A 16,418-nucleotide genomic window follows, 5' to 3' on the forward strand; every position below is an offset into this window, starting at 1 on the left:
GGGGGTGGTGTTTGAACTAGATGACCTTTAAAGGTCCCCACCCACCCACTCCAGCGTTCGATTCAACGATTTAACACAAACCTGCACAAGAGCCACGGCTGGCAGGCTGAGGGAAGCCCCCAGCACTGCCAGCACCACGCAAATAGCCCCTTTGCCTCTACCAGAGCCCAATTAATTTGCAGCTCATTTAGTTTAAAAGCACAGAAGAGAGAGAGGGAAAGGGAAAAAAAAAAAAAAAGAGGAAATAAAGGGGGAAAAAAAAGGGGGGGGGGGAAGAAAAAAGAGCTTCATTGCATTCCCCATTCCCCTGCTGAGCCATCCAGTCCCACCGAGTGCTGTTTACTTAGCACAAAGCCCATCAGCTGCTGGCTGTGACTCAGTGGTACCCTGGCAGCCCCAGACGGCTCGCAGGGACCTTGCTGGTGCTGACACCGCCTCTTCTCTGGGCAGCCCAGGAAAGAACTCATTTCCCCTGCTCCAGCTGCTGCTGAAGCAAATGGAAAATGAAAATAATATACATTAAAGAAAAAAAAAAGAGAACCTTCCTCTTTCCAGCTCGGTTGGCATGGGAGGAGACAGGTCCTGCTGGCTGACCAGAGAGCAAAGCCAAGGAGCGTGGAGGAAACACACTGCGGCGAGGTCCTCGCTGGGGGTAAGGCTCCTCAAGCTCCAGCACTCACTGCCTCCCTAAAGGCATGGGGGGGACTCACACTGGGAACCTTCCAGGGAAATAGGGAGCCTCTCCTGTCTCCACGGCTCCCTTGCTTATCGTAGAGTCATAGAATTATAGAATCAGGCAGGTTGGAAGAGAGCTCCAAGCTCAGCCAGTCCAACCTAGCACCCAGCCCTGCCCAAGCAACCAGACCATGGCACTAAGTGCCTCAGCCAGGCTTGGCTTCAACACCTCCAGGGACAGTGACTCCACCACCTCCCTGGGCAGCCCATTCCAATGCCAATCACTCTCTCTGACAACAACTTCCTCCTAACATCCACCCTAGACCTCCCCTGCCACAACTTGACACTCTGTCCCCTTCTTCTCTTGCTGCTTGCCTGGCAGAAGAGACCAACCCCACCTGGCTACAGCCTCCCTTCAGGTATCTGTATACAGCAATGAGGTCAGCCCTGAGCCTCCTCTTCTGCAGGCTGCACACCCCCAGCTCCCTCAGCCTCTCCTCCAGGCCCCTCACCAGCTTCATTTCCCTTCTCTGGACACCTTCCAGCACCTCAACATCTCTCTTGAAGAGCCCAGAACTGGACACAGATGTGCCTGCCTGCTGCAGTGAGGACTGGACTAGGTACTCAAGGTGTGCTTCCCACTCCAACCCTGTGCTCGTCCCACAGCCCAGCTCCCAGAGTGGTTTTCATTGCTTTTTGCACGTATTTGGGAGTTACAAGCCCAGCCTCCTGCAGACAGCAGCAAGGCAGGAGGCTGCTGGCAGCTGGGCACACAAAGCACTGGGCTCCTCCTGCAGCCCAGGCTAGCACACAGCCTCCTGTGCTCTCTACCAGACAAAGACTGATGGTGAAATCTCCTGTGGAGCAGCTAATCCTCAAGCCTAGCTCAGGACAGCAAGCTCTCACTGGTGACAGTGATGTCAACATGAAAGCTAAGCTCATAAAACTGTAGTGTGTCCCCCTCTAGATGCCCAGCCCAGCTGAGAGAAATGGGTTTGATCAGCCTGGAATAAAGGAGGCTCAGGGGAGACCTTCTGCCTTTCTGCAGCTTCCTGAAATAGGCTGGAGCAAGGTGGCCTCCTCTCCCTGGATAAGAAACAGCCTCAAGTTGCACCAGGGAAGGTTTAGGCTGGACATGAGGAACAATTTCTTCCCCAGAAGGGTTGTCAAAGCCTGGACCGTGCTGCCCAGAGCAGTGGTGGTGCCATCATCCCTGGAGGGATTGAAAAGCCATCTAGCTGTGGTGCTGAGGGACGTGGGTGAGTAGTGACCTGCACTGCTGGCTTAACCAATGGACTCAATGAACTTAAAGGTCTTTTTTTGGCCAAAATGCTTCCATGGTGTTCACTGCTGACTGCAAAAGCAATCTGCACCCAGGCTGAGAACAGAGGCAGATCACCAGTAGCCCTGCTCCATGTTCATGAACACCACCACAGCCCCACACCACCAGTCCCAGGCACCAGGGCAGGGCCACTCCAAGCATGCCACTCTTGCCTCACACACACAAACACCATCCCAGCGCCGTGGGCTTAGAAGGAATGCAAAGGGTGGCCCACGCTGGCTCTCTGACTACCTCTCAGGAGGTCTTCCCCACCACGGAGCAAGCATCCTGCACTGCTTTGTCCTGTCCTCGGAGGAAAAAAAAACATGCCCAGTCACTCCTCTAATCCTTCCCCCGGGGCCAAGAGACAGTTAAAAGAGAGATTAAAAAGATACAAATAATCCTGCGCATTCCTAATGCACCTTTCATCCGAAGTATCCCACAGAGCTTTCCAGCTCCTGGATGCTTTCCAGGACCGTGAGCTGCAGCAGTGCCTGGCTGTGAGCGCTACCAGGGAAGGGACCAGCCTGGGCTTTGTCCTCAAAGTCACATTCGGGTCCCCAGAGATGCTCTGTCCTTCCTTACCCTAAGGAAACATCAGGTATTTTGGTGCAGGAGCTTCTCCAAGATGCTGGCAGAGATGTGAGGAGCCAGGGCCTGATGTGGCACTGCCATTCCAGACTGGCCATCAAGCCAGGATGCCAGGGGACAAACAGAGCAGGTTACACCCTTCAGGACAGATCACTAAAGTGACACCAGGAGGAAGTGGCAGGGTTCTTGGGGACCTGGAGCTCAGCTCCCCCTCCCAGGTTTGCAGAGGGGTTGGGGTCCCCTGCAGTCCCCCAGCCCCAAGGATTATGGCACATTGCAAAGAGCTCACATGAAGCCAACAGCTGCCTGCAAATTCCAGCAGCACCGACTGCCAAAAGAATACCAACCCAAAAACCCAACCCAAGCACCATGCAAATGCCCTGAGCAAGGGGAGGGCACGAGTAGGAGCATTTGGGCACTGGACTCAGCTTATCCTGCAACAAGAGCACCACTGCCATCCTATGCCAGACAGACAGCTCCTGTAGTGGGAATGGGTGAGAGGGCATAGAGGGGACAAAGAAGGGTCTTGTCCCTGGGGCATGCAGAAGCCATCACTGTCACCACAGGCTGCCACAGCCGAGGCAGGAAAGGAAGCATCCCCCTCATTTTTGTGGGTGGAAAAATACCAGCTGGAAGACCTGGATGACTCAATGGAGGCCACGGAGGAGTCAGCATCACGACAAGGAGGAGATGAAAGGAATGCAGATGCCCTGCCTCAGTTTCCCTCCCCTTGGCCCTGCCAGGTAGAAACCCACTCCCCAAGCCCACCGGCTCTGCTCCTTTCCCAGCAGGTGCCAGGTGCTGCATCCCGATGCATCCACAACCTCCCCATATGCACCTCACTGAGTCCAGAACGGGCACCCCACCACCCGTGGAGAGCCAGCACCCTGCCAACCCACCTCTCCCTCCTGATGCACCCCTCCATGCACTCACCCGTGGCATCCCAGCACCTTACAGAGAGGGTGCCTGGCCAACAGCACCCAAGTGACCCCACACCCCTTCGGGTGGGCTGTGAGCCACTAAGGAAGGGCAGCGGTCATGGAGTCCCTCCTCTGTGGCACTCACCCTGCACCGACAGGCCGGGGAAGGATGCTCAGGCAGCGGGCAACGAGGATTTAAGAGCCACCCAGCCACCCCCCAGCCCTTCCCAACAGCTCCCAGCAGCTTAGCGTGGCCGGCTGCCCCGGATCGGGGAGGGGGGGCAGCTGCCAGCTGCTCTGCCAGCTGCTCCCCATTACATACGCGGCATCACCCGACCACGCTTCCCAGAAGGGGACACAGGACCCCACATGCCACACACACACACAGAGGGGTGACAGCAGTGACAACACGGGGGTTGGAAGGGGACCTCAAACCCCAAGGTGTGGGGGCTCTTAAGGAACTGAGGTCTGCCCTATGCCAAGGATGCAGTATCACAAGGGGGTGGTCGCACACAGGAGCTGCCAAAGGACCAGGTAAGCCCTACAGAGCACCCAACTCTTCCTCACCTCACTGGGTGATCCCCCAACAATACAGGGGGACATAATGGAGAAAAGTCCTGCCAGCCCTGAGGAACAGGCAACCCCCAGGAACCCAGGCTGGGGGTCAACTAACAGACCTTGGTCCTCCAGGAAGGGGGCAATGCCCCAGTGCTACTTAGCACCGTATGGGACTATGGTGCATGGCCAAGCCCCAAAGAGGGGACAGCCTCCAGAAACTTGGGAGGATGTATAGGGGATCAATATCCTCCTCAAACTCAAACAGGAGTCACCCCCAGTAACTAAGCAGAGCTACAGCTCTATGTAGGACTGAGGTCCTCCTCAAACCCAGTAAGATGACAACTCCCACATAATTTAGGGAGTGTACTGCTATGTGAAAGACAAAGGTTATCACAGTCCTAAAGACCCCCTGGTAAATGGGGGTGCACAGTGTTATATGGGACCAAAGTCCTACACACACACACAGAGAGGAAATGGGGGGGGGGGGGGGCACACAGCTCTATATAGGATAAAGATCTTCCCCCAGCTCAGAGGGGTCACCCCCAGCACATGGGGGATGCACAGCTCTGCGAAGGACCAAGGCTCCCCAGCTCCAAGAGGGGTCACCCCCAGCACATGGGGGATGCACAGCTCTGTGAAGGACCAAGGCTCCCCAGCTCAGAGGGGTCACCCCCAGCACATGGGGGATGCACAGCTCTGTGAAGGACCAAGGCTCCCCAGCTCAAAGAGAGGTCACCCCCAGCACATGGGGGATGCACAGCTCTGTGAAGGACCAAGGCTCCCCAGCTCAAAGAGGGGTCACCCCCAGCACATGGGGGATGCACAGCTCTGTGAAGGACCAAGGCTCCCCAGCTCAAAGAGAGGTCACCCCCAGCACATGGGGGATGCACAGCTCTGTGAAGGACCAAGGCTCCCCAGCTCAAAGAGAGGTCACCCCCAGCACATGGGGGATGCACAGCTCTGTGAAGGACCAGGGCTCCCCAGCTCAAAGAGAGGTCACCCCACAGTAAATGGGGGGGGATGCACAACCCTGGTCTTGGCTCTGGAAGGGATGAACCCCAAACTGGGCCCCGGGGGATGCCCAGCCCTGCCCCGGGGCGGGGACAAACCCAAGTCCCCAGGAAACGGGGGGAACACGCACGGCCCCAACCGGCCCCGTTACAGGACCCGCTACCGGCGCCGTTACCCGCCCAGCCCGGTCACTCCCCTTCCCCCGCGGATACTCACCGTACATGGCCGTTGCCGTCGGCCCGGCCCGGCTCGGTGCGGCTGCAGGCGGCGGTGCCCGGCCCGGCTCTGCCCCACCGAGCGGCGCCGGCCGGGGGCGGCACTGGGGGCGGCACCGCAGCGGCAGCTCCTCCCGCCGGTACGGCCGCAGCGCCCGCCGCTGGCACGGCACGGCACGGCACGGCACGGCTCGGCACGGCACGGCTCGGCTCGGCTCGGCTCGGCTCGGCTCGGCACGGCTCGGCTCGGCTCGGCTCGGCACGGCACGGCTCGGCTCGGCTCGGCTCGGCTCGGCTCGGCTCGGCACGGCACGGCTCGGCTCGGCACGGCTCGGCTCGGCTCGGCACGGCTCGGCTCGGCTCGGCACGGCTCGGCTCGGCTCGGCTCGGCACGGCTCGGCTCGGCTCGGCACGGCACGGCACGGCTCGGCTCGGCACGGCTCGGCTCGGCTCGGCTCGGCTCGGCTCGGCTCGGCTCGGCACGGCACGGCACGGCACGGCTCGGCTCGGTTCGGCTCGGCGCGGCACGGCACGGCGCTGGGGACTCAACGGCACCGCACGCCCGGCCCCAGCTCGGCAGCCCGCGGGGCGCCTCCCCCTTCCCGAGCCCAGCGCTCCGCGCCGTGCGGCGCCGGCCCCCGCGGCCCCTGCCCGGGCTCTGCCCCGCACCCGGCAGCACAGCCCTGGAGCGGGCAAAGCCGCCGAGGGGACCTAGCGGCTCTACCCTGAGCATTTGGCATCTGCTCGGTCCTCACTCCAGGACAGAGCAGCGAGCTCAGGGGCATCCTTCCTCTGTGCGTCAGACGGAGACCCAAAAAGCACAGAATCATAGGCACGCAGAGCGGTTTGGGCTGGAAGGGACCTATAAAGGACATCGAAGCCAACCCCCTGCAGTCAGCAAGGACATCTCCCACTACAGCAGACTGCTCAAAGCCCAGCTCGACCTGACCTGGAATGGTTCCAGGGATGGGGCATCTACCACCTCTCCGAGCAGCTTGACCCAGGGTCTCACTACTCCTCAGCACAACTTCTTTCTGTCTGCCCCCCTCTTTTCATTTAAAACCATCACCCCTTGCCCTGTCACAACAGGCCCTGTTAAAAAGTCTGTCCCTAGCCCTGTTCTAGGCCCCTTTAGGTACTGAAAGGCCACAAGAAGGTCTCCCTGGAGCTTTCTCTTCCCCAGGCTGAACAACCCCAACTCTCTCAGCCTGCCCTCACAGCACAGGGACTTCAGCCCCCCCACATCATGTTCGCAGCCTCTGCTATATCTGCTCCAACAGATCCATGCCTCTCCTGTGATGAGGACCACAGAGCTGGACACAGCATTGCAGGTGGAGACTCACCAGAGCAGAGCAGAGAGACAGAATCCCCTCCCTCGACCACACTGCTTTGGATGCAGCCCAGGATGCAGCTGGTTTCTGTGCCGTGAGCGCACACTGCCAGCTCCTGTCCACCTTTTCACCCACCAGCACCTCCAAGCCTTCCTCCGCAGGGCTGCCCTCCATCCCTTCACCCCCTAGAATGAGTTAGTTCCCCCAGACTAGGCACAGGACCTTGCACTCGGCCTTGCTGAACCTCAAGAAGTTCTCACGAACACAGTATCACAGTATCACAGTATCATCAGGGTTGGAAGAGACCTCACAGATCATCAAGTCCAACCCTTTACCACAGAGCTCAAGGCCAGACCATGGCACCAAGTGCCACGTCCAATCCTGCCTTGAACAGCTCCAGGGACGGCGACTCCACCACCTCCCCGGGCAGCCCATTCCAGTGTCCAATGACTCTCTCAGGGAAGAACTTTCTCCTCACCTCCAGCCTAAATCTCCCCTGGCACAGCCTGAGGCTGTGTCCTCTCGTTCTGGCGCTGGCCACCTGAGAGAAGAGAGCAACCTCCTCCTGGCCACAACCACCCCTCAGGTAGCTGTAGACAGCAATAAGGTCTGCCCTGAGCCTCCTCTTCTCCAGGCTAACCAATCCCAGCTCCCTCAGCCTCTCCTCGTAGGGCTGTGCTCAAGGCCTCTCCCCAGCCTCGTCGCCCTTCTCTGGACACGCTCAAGCATCTCAATGTCCCTCCTAAACTGGGGAGCCCAGAACTGAACACAGCACTCAAGGTGTGGTCTAACCAGTGCAGAGTACAGGGGCAGAATGACCTCCCTGCTCCTGCTGACCACACCATTCCTGATGCAGGCCAGGATGCCACTGGCTCTCTTGGCCACCTGGGCACACTGCTGGCTCATGTTCAGGCAGGTATCAATCAGCACCCCCAGATCCCTCTCTGTCTGGCTGCTCTCAGCCTGTATCTCTGCATGGGGTTGCTGTGGCCAAAGTGCAGCACCCTGCACTTGGAGCTATTGAATGCCATCCCCTTGGACTCTGCCCATCTGTCCAGGCGGTCAAGGTCCTGCTGCAGAGCCCTTCTGCCCTCCAACTCAGTCACATCTGCCCCCAGCTTGGTGTCATCTGCAAACTTGCTGATGACTGACTCCATGCCCTCATCCAGCTGCTTTCCCCCGTGGGGAGGAGATACTGCATGTGCCACACCACTGCCAGCCCCACGGAGCACTGCGCCTTGGCATCTGCAGCCACTTGAATAGCAACCATGACGACCGTGCCTTGCCCTGCACCAGTTGCTGCCAGCCTGGACAGGTGGGAGCTGCACCAGGCTCCCTAAATATGGAGGTGTGTCGCTGACAGCAGCAAGAGCTGCAAGGAAACAGCAGGGGAATGCAGACAGATCCAGGTCGGCTCAGTTGCTTCCAGAAACTCCTGGAGAATAGGAGGAGGCTCAGAACGCCACCCTGGAGAGGTAAGGGTGCCAGGAAAAGGGCTGAGAGCACTTGGAGGGGGTGAGGAATACAGAAGATACCTCCCCGAGGCACATGGACTTGGCATTAGTGCCACAGTGCGCTGAGGTGATGTGCCAGAGGGGAAACTGAGGCAGGACGGCAGCCTGCCCAGGTTCTGGCATGGTTGGGACGGTACACAAAGGCTCCCAACAAGTTATGGAGGTGTCACCCTCCTGCAGGCAAGCACTGACTGCCCCCACACTTCACCCAGCTGTGCAGCTGTCACCTCCCAGGACTCCAGCTCAGCACCACAAGCCAGAATGTGGAATCCTGGCTTTCACAACACCCCAGGCAGGGAGGACAGAGCAGGAGCCTCAAGCCAGAGGGCAGAGGCTGTGGTGTGCCCACCATGGCCACTGCTGCAGCCTCCCAGTTATGGGCACAACTAACCCAGCAAAGCAAAGATGATGCTGGGGACAAGGATGAGGCTTGAAGTGACAGGGTGCCTTGGCCAGGGAGGGTGAGGGCACCAGGGAGGTGCTGCCCCCCAGTCTAAGTGGCAGGGTGCCTTGGCCAGGGAGGGTGAGGCCACCAGGGAGGTGCTGCCCCCCAGTTTAAGTGATAGGGTGCCTTGGCCAGGGAGGGTGAGGCCACCAGGGAGGTGCTGCCCCCGATCTCCCTGAGCTTTTTGGGTGCATCTCTTGCCACAAAGCAAAGCCCCTGAGTTGGATCATCTAATTAGGCAATAGCTGATGCCTCATGATCCTCCTCGTGGGGAAAGGATGCTTTAATTAAAACATTTGGGGAGTTAATCTGTGTTGCTGATTCCCTTGGTGGAAACAGCTGCACCAAGAGTCATCCATGTTCCTGGGGGACTGGAGAGATGTTGTGGGGGACACAGCAGCAGTCACAAGCCAAAGGACAGGGCTCCTGAGCTTCAGCAATCAGGCCCAGACCCAGAAGTAGTCAAAAACTCCTTTTTATGATGAAGTAAAAGCCTCACTGTAAAACCTCACAATGAGGGATGAGCCTGAAGCAGATGTGGCCAATCCCTCCTTGCCTAGGGCACATGGTCATTAGGATGGCTCTGCATGGTGGCCAAGGAAATGAGAACCCTATAGTAAATTTGGGGACTTGAGGGCATGCCTTGAAGCCCCCCTCAGCCCACACCCAAACCAAACAGGGCTAGTATGAGCCCCAAAAGTTGTTGAAAAGCCCAGCAGAATCTCTGCCCTCAGAGGAAGGATGGACATGAACATCTGTCCAGAGCCAGGATGGGTCCATGGAGTTTAGGGCAGGGGTCCAGGCCACTTCTGGCATGTGGGTCCTCCTAATTCATGGCATAAGGCTGGAGAAAAGTTTAACCCTGCCTGCCACCACTGCTGCCCCACAGTTCCTACCTGTTATCACAAGAACCCAAACACACTCCAGCCTTGCCCAGAGGGATCCAAACTGATGTCTACATCATGGGCCAGACCCCTCATCCCTCTGGCAGTAAAGCTGCAGACTCACTGAGGGGCAAGAATGCTCTCAGAGCATGTGGCTGCATACCCCTCTAAGGCTAAGAAAGGCTGAGCAGAGCTCAGCACGTCAGGCAGAATGGGTACCAGGGCACAGGATGGATCACTGCGCTCTGGGATCCCTCTCTGGGATAACTCTGGTGGATCTGGGGGGGAAGGCAGTGACCCAGAGGCAAGAGACCCGTCAGGAGGACAGCAAGGAGACACTCACCCTGGACACACCCTTTGTTGAGCACATCCATCCCTTGTCCGTCTGCTCCCTTCTTCCTCACATCCCCTGGCAGCTGTTTCCATGGCCACGGAGCTGCTGCAGCAAGCACAGCAGGGTCGTCCACACCGAGCTGTGCATCCCTTCCCTGGACACACAGTCAGGACAGACCCAGGACACAGGCCCATGGGCCAGCCCCTCACAGCTGCTCACACACACCAGCACTTGGCCATGCACCAGCTCTCATCCACCCATGTCCCTTCTGGGAACAACACTGACCACGCTGCTGGCATAGGGAGCGCCTGGGGATGGGCTCTTCACAGTATCAGTCAGGGTTGGAAGGGACCACAAGGAGCAGCCAGTTCCAACCCCCCTGCCATGGCCAGGGACACCCTACCCTAGAGCAGGCTGCACACAGCCTCACACAGCCTGGCCTCAAACACCTCCAGCCATGGGGCCTCAACCACCTCCCTGGGCAACCCAGTCCAGCCTCTCACCACTCTCCTGCTCAACAACTTCCTCCTCACCTCCACTCTCAAGCTCCCCACCTCCAGCTTTGCTCCATTCCCCCCACTCCTGCCACTCCCCGAGAGCCTCAAAAATCCCTCCCCAACTTTTTTACAGGCCCCCTTCAGATGCTGAACGGCCACAAGAAGGTCACCTGGGAGCCTCCTCTCCTCCAGGCTGCACAGCCCCAACTCTTTCAGTCGGTGCTCACAGCAGAGCTGCTGCAGCCCTCTCAGCATCCTCCTAGCCCTGCTCTGGACACACTCCAGCATCTCCACAGCTCTCTTGGAATAGAGGCTCCAGAACTGGATGCAGAACTCCAGGTGGGGTCTCAGCAGAGCACAGCAGAGGGGAAGAATCACCTCCCTGGCCCTGCTGGCCACACTTCTGCTGCTGCAGCCCAGGCTCTGCTTGGCTTTCTGGGCTGCAAGTGCACACTGCTGGCTCCTGCTGAGCTTCTCGTCCAGCAGCAGCACCAAGTCCCTCTCCTCAGGGCTGCTCTCCAGCCACTCACTGCCCAGCCTGCATTTCTGCTTGGCATTGCCTCCACCCAGACGCAGGCTCCTCCCCTGCTCTGATGGCTCTCACACACAGTGAGCCACATGGTTTAGTGGTGCCCGCAGTGCTGGGTTAATGGTTGGACTTGATGATCTCAAAAGGTCTTTTCAAGTCTAAACGATTCTGTGATCCTGTGAGACGGGAAGACTTTTTGCAGATGCAGCCTTGCATCTGCTGTGGCAGCAGAGGAGAAAGCAAATAAAACAAATACAAATGCCTATCCTGCCCAGACCACACAAAGCCTGCAGCATGCTCCAAAGACTCCCATATGGAGCTGGTGGGAAGCCCTTTAGGGTGGTCTCCCTACGAGGGTATCATACAATCAAAACATGGTTTGGGTGGGAAGGGACCTTTAAAGGTCATCTGGTCCAAGCCCACTGCAGTCAGTAAGGGACATCAACTAAAGCAGGTTGCTCAGAGTCCTGTCCAACATGACCAGTACCTGTCTTCATCCCATAGCTGTTATCCTTGCTTTGAGCCATTTCTTATTTGCTAAAGTCAACTCTTTACATATCAGCACTTGGGTTTTGGTCTGCTGATGGTCTCCCAGTGTACCAATCACACTGACTCAACGCATCCATTCCTTCATCTCTCCATGAGCAAACTCCCCTCCCTGCCTGACCGCATCAGAGAGGGAGGTGGGAAGTGCTGCCATCAGCCCTCCCCTCACACCAGCACAAATGAGGGCTGAAATGCAAGGCAGCCTTACCCCATACACCATCCCCAAGCCTCTGTGCATGCCATGGACAAAAGTGGCATGGAAAGAGCAGAGGTGGCATGTGATCATAGAATCATAGAATCAAGCAGGCTGGAAGAGACCTCCAAGCTCAGCCAGTCCAACCTAGCACCCAGCCCTGGCCAATCAACCAGACCACGGCACTAAGTGCCTCAGCCAGGGGCAAGGTTGGACGTGGCACTTGGTGCCATGGTCTAGCCTTGAGCTCTGTGGTAAAGGGTTGGACTTGATGATCTGTGAGGTCTCTTCCAACCCTGATGATACTGTGAGACTGTGATACCTCCAGGCACAGTGACTCCACCACCTCCCTGGGCAGCCCATTCCAATGCCAATCACTCTCTCTGACAACAACTTCCTAACAACATCCAGCCTAGATCTTCCCTGGCACAACTTGACACTCTGTCCCCTTCTTCTGTTGATGCTTGCCTGGCAGAAGAGACCAACCCCACCTTCCCTTCAGGGAGCTGCAGACAGCAATGAGCTCTGCCCTGAGCCTCCTCTGCTGCAGGCTGCACACCCCCAGCTCCCTCAGCCTCTCCTCACAGGGCTGTGCTCCAGGCCCCTCACCAGCTTCATTGCCCTTCTCTGGACACCTTCCAGCACCTCAACATCTCTCTGCAATGGAGGAGCCCAGAACTGGACACAGCACTCAGCTGTGGCCTGAGCAGTGCTGAGTCCAGGGGCAGAATAACCTCCCTTGTCCTGCTGGCCACACTGTTCCTGACACAGGGTTGCCCAGCCCAAGTGATTCTTCTGCAACACAATATAAGAGAACCTGAGATTCCCCCAGCTTGGCTGGCTGGTCTAGGTCACTCATCTAGAGAAGAAGCCTGCCTGCCTGATGTCCTGTAAGTCTGTGCACACCAGGATATTAAATCTAGCTCTATCTCAGTGAGTCACTGGATTTGCTGTCATGAGGACCTGGATAATTGCCCCACTGATCCGTGTCTGTTACTGCGCTGCCGGCTAGAGACAAACTGGTTATCCCTAGAGCTGCTGCTCTGGTGTCTCTTACCACACCCCAAAACTGAAAGTCTGCTCTAAGTCCTCACCAACACACAATTACAGAGTCATTTTGGTTGGAACAGATCATCAAGCCCAAAGACCGACCCAGCACTGCTAGGTCACCACGAAACCATGTCCCTCAGCACCGTATCTATGCGGCTTTTCAGTACCTCCATGGATGGGGACTCCACTGCTTCCCTGGGCAGCCTGGTCCAGGGCTTGACAACCCTGTCCATGAGGAAACTGCTCCTCATGTCAAATCTCAACCTCCCCTCACACAATTTGAGGACACTTCCTCATGTCCTGTTGCTTGGTCCTTGGGAGAAGAGACCAACTGCCACCTTGCTCAAACCTCCTTTCAGAGTGGTGTAGAGAGCCAGGTCTCCCCTCAGCCTTTCTTTTTCCAGGCTAAACAACCCCAGTTCCCTCAGCTACTCCTCACAAGACTTGTGCTCTAGATCCAGCTTTGTAGTTCATCTCTGGACACATTCCAGCACCAAAATGTCCTTAGAATGCCCAAACTCAGTGGAGATGTTGGCACAGTGCTGAGCTATGGTCCTCATCCTCCTGTCCAGGTAGAGAAGTGCTGTTCCTCTCAATCCAGAGAAAACTCCACATAGGACTTTTTATTTGGTAGCAAAACAGGAAGGGGGGCAGTTCCACAGGTCAAGGCAAGGAGCTGCCCAGAGATGTCCCCACCAGCATGTGAATTCACAAAAACAGCTGCCAGAAAGATCTGTAAGCCACATGGCCAGAAAAGTCACAGGCTCACAGGATGTCAGGGGTTGGAAGGGACCCAAAGAGGTCATCGAGTCCAAGCCCCCTGCCAGAGCAGGACCACACAATCTAGCACAGATCACACAGGAACACATCCAGACAGGCCTTGAGAGGCTCCAGACAAGGAGACTCCACAACCTCTCTGGGCAGCCTGTGCCAGTGCTCTGGGACCCTTACAGTCAAGAAGTTCCCCCTTGTGTTGAGCTGGAACCTCCTGTGCTGCAGCTTACACCCATTGCTCCTTGTCCTATCCCAGGGAGCAGTGAGCAGAGCCTGTCCCCTCTCTCCTGACCCCCATCCCTCAGGTGTTTATAAACATTGATTAAATCCCCTCTCAGTTTTCTCTGATCCAGACTAAGCAGCCCCAGGTCCCTCAGCCTCTCCTCCTCAGGCAGTGCTCCACTCCCCTCATCATCCTCATAGCTCTCCGCTAGATCTTCTCCAGCAGATCCCTGTCCCTCTTCAACTGAGGAAACCAAAACTGAAGGCAGTGTTCAAAATGAGGTCTCAGCAGGGCAGAGTAGAGGGGCAGGAGAACCTCCCTTGATCTGCTGGACACACTCTGCTTAATGCACCCCAGGATCCCACTGGATGCACAGGACTAGCAGAGGAAGGGTTAAAGGCATCAACTTAACTCGGCACAGAGATGTGTGCCTGGTGTCATCAGACAGGGGGAAGATGAAGAACAAACTGAAGATAACATAGCCAAAGATAAGGTGACAGAGAGATGAAGAACAGAGCTGGAGCCATAAAGCACACAGAGATGGATAATGGCAGGACCCTTCTGGCAAGGATTTATGAGACCAGATAATGAGGCAAAAGATTCCAACCAGCCCATATCAAATCTGTCACAAAGCTGCTTCTCACTCCCAGATAGAGGAGAGCCAGAAGAGGTGCTGAAGACTTAACAGCTGTTGTCCCTGGTCCATAGCACACACCAGTGACTCTTGCCACTCTCCCTTCCAAACTGGGCCTCTCAACATCCCGTGGCAGGATGGGGGAGTCACAGGATCCCTATGCTCAGAGTATCTCACAGGGAAGAGTTCACCTACTGAGACTGCTTGCTGCAGTGGAGATTGGACTAGTGACCTTTAAAGATCTCTTCTCACCCAAACAAGTCTGTGATTTTCTGATTCTGTGAGATTTCAACTAGATAGAAGGAGTAGACTGTGCTGAAGGTGTTGATGCATTGGCCCAGGTCACCCAGAGAACGTGATGAAACCCCCATCCCACTTTGGCCACAACAACCCCAAGCAGTACTACAGGCTGGGGACAGAGTGGCTGAAAAGCAGCCAAGAATCAAGGGACCTGGGGGTGCTGGTAGATAGTAGCTGAACACGAGCCAGCAGTGTGCCCAGGTGGCCAAGACAGCCAATGGCATCAGGAGCAGTGTGGCCAGAAGGATAAAGGAGGTTATTCTACCTCTGTACTCAGCACTGCTCAGGCCACACCTTGAGTGCTGTGTCCCGTTCTGGGCTCCTCAGTTCAAGAGAGATGTTGAGGTGCTGGAAGGTGTCCAGAGAAGGGCAAGGAAGGTGGTGAGGGGCCTGGAGCACAGCCCTGTGAGGAGAGGCTGAGGGAGCTGGGGGTGTGCAGCCTGCAGAAGAGGAGGCTCAGGGCAGACCTCATTGCTGTCTGCAACTCCCTGAAGGGAGGCTGTAGCCAGGTGGGGTTGGTCTCTTCTGCCAGGCAAGCAGCAATAGAAGAAGGGGACAGAGTGTCAAGTTGTGCCAGGGAAGATCTAGGCTGGATGTTAGGAGGAAGTTGTTGTCAGAGAGAGTGATTGGCATTGGAATGGGCTGCCCAGGGAGGTGGTGGAGTCTCTGTGCCTGGAGGTGTTGAAGCCAAGCCTGGCTGAGGCACTTAGTGCCATGGTCTGGTTGCTTGGCCAGGGCTGGGTGCTCAGTTGGAGTGGCTGAGCTTGGAGGTCTCTTCCAAGTTGGTTGATTCTGTAATTCTATGATTCCATTCCAGATCAGATTGGAAAGGGCTCCAAGCAACCTGCTCCAGTTAAAGATGTCCCTGTTCACTGCAGAGGTGTTGGACTAATGGTCTTTAAAGGTCATTAGAGAGCTGGGGGTCAGGAGGCAGGGGACAGGCTCTGCTCACTGCTCCCTGGGATAGGACAAGGAGCAATGGGTGTAAGCTGCAGCACAGGAGGTTCCAGCTCAACACAAGGGGGAACTTCTTGCCTGGAAGGGTCCCAGAGCACTGGAAGAGGCTGCCCAGAGAGGCTGTGGAGTCTCCTTCCCTGGAGCCTTTCCAGGCCTGTCTGGATGTGTTCCTGTGTGACCTGAGCTAGATTGTGTGGTCCTGCTCTGGCAGGGGGGCTTGGACTCGATGATCTCTTTGGGTCCGTTTCAACCCCTGACATCCTCCCATCCTGTTCCCAGCCAAACCATTCTGTGGTTCTATGATCAAACGCAACATTCCCAGCCCATTCTCCATCCTAAAGGGACCTAACCAAAGCAAGAAGCAGAGAAACACCTCCCTGACAGCATGCAGCATTGTTATGGGGGACAGAAGATGTTAACTCCCAATTGCTTTGCTCTGCCCAGAGCTCTGCAGGGCCACAGCTGAGTCCTAGAATAGAATTCGTAGAATCATCCAGACCGGAGATCCCAGAGTTCAGCCTCAGGGCAGTTCTCCAGGGCCACATAAACCCTCCAGGGCCACGCAAAGCCTCCCAGCTGAGCCCGCACGGAGGGCAGGACGGGCTGGGAGCGCTCAGGACGCGGCAGGGCGATGCAGTGCCGCAGGGTGCTGCTTTCACTTCCCCCCGGGGATGCTCGGGCAAGGCAAGGAACACGCACAGGCAGCAGCGGTGCAGAGCTGGGCGGCGCCAGAGGTGAGCCAGGCTGGGGTCTGGCTCAGTCCCCTCGCTACGGCCCCTCGCTGCCAACCACGGGGAGCAAAGCGCAGGCGGAGCAAGAGGACCCCGCGGGGCAGCTGCGCACTCCCCGGGCTGGTGTCCCCTCACTACCGCCCCCTGCTGCCGCCCGCCGCCGCTGCGCCCCCGAGCGGCGCCCG

The 16,418-nt window shown here is 57.2% G+C and overlaps 1 protein-coding gene across 1 annotated transcript in view; it reads right to left on the bottom strand.

The window, feature by feature from the left end:
* Window positions 1-5,375, bottom strand: part of EFR3B (EFR3 homolog B) — a 71,416-nt gene extending 66,041 nt beyond the window's left edge. The window contains exon 1 of the mRNA XM_064146607.1: window positions 5,293-5,375. Within this exon, the coding sequence (XP_064002677.1) occupies window positions 5,293-5,299 (7 nt within the window). The 5' untranslated portion in view covers window positions 5,300-5,375. The remainder of the gene's footprint in view (window positions 1-5,292) is intronic.
* Window positions 5,376-16,418: the final 11,043 nt, after the last annotated feature.

This window comes from Pogoniulus pusillus, chromosome 7 (genome assembly GCF_015220805.1).
Source record: "Pogoniulus pusillus isolate bPogPus1 chromosome 7, bPogPus1.pri, whole genome shotgun sequence".
Classification (NCBI taxonomy): Eukaryota; Metazoa; Chordata; class Aves; order Piciformes; family Lybiidae; genus Pogoniulus; species Pogoniulus pusillus.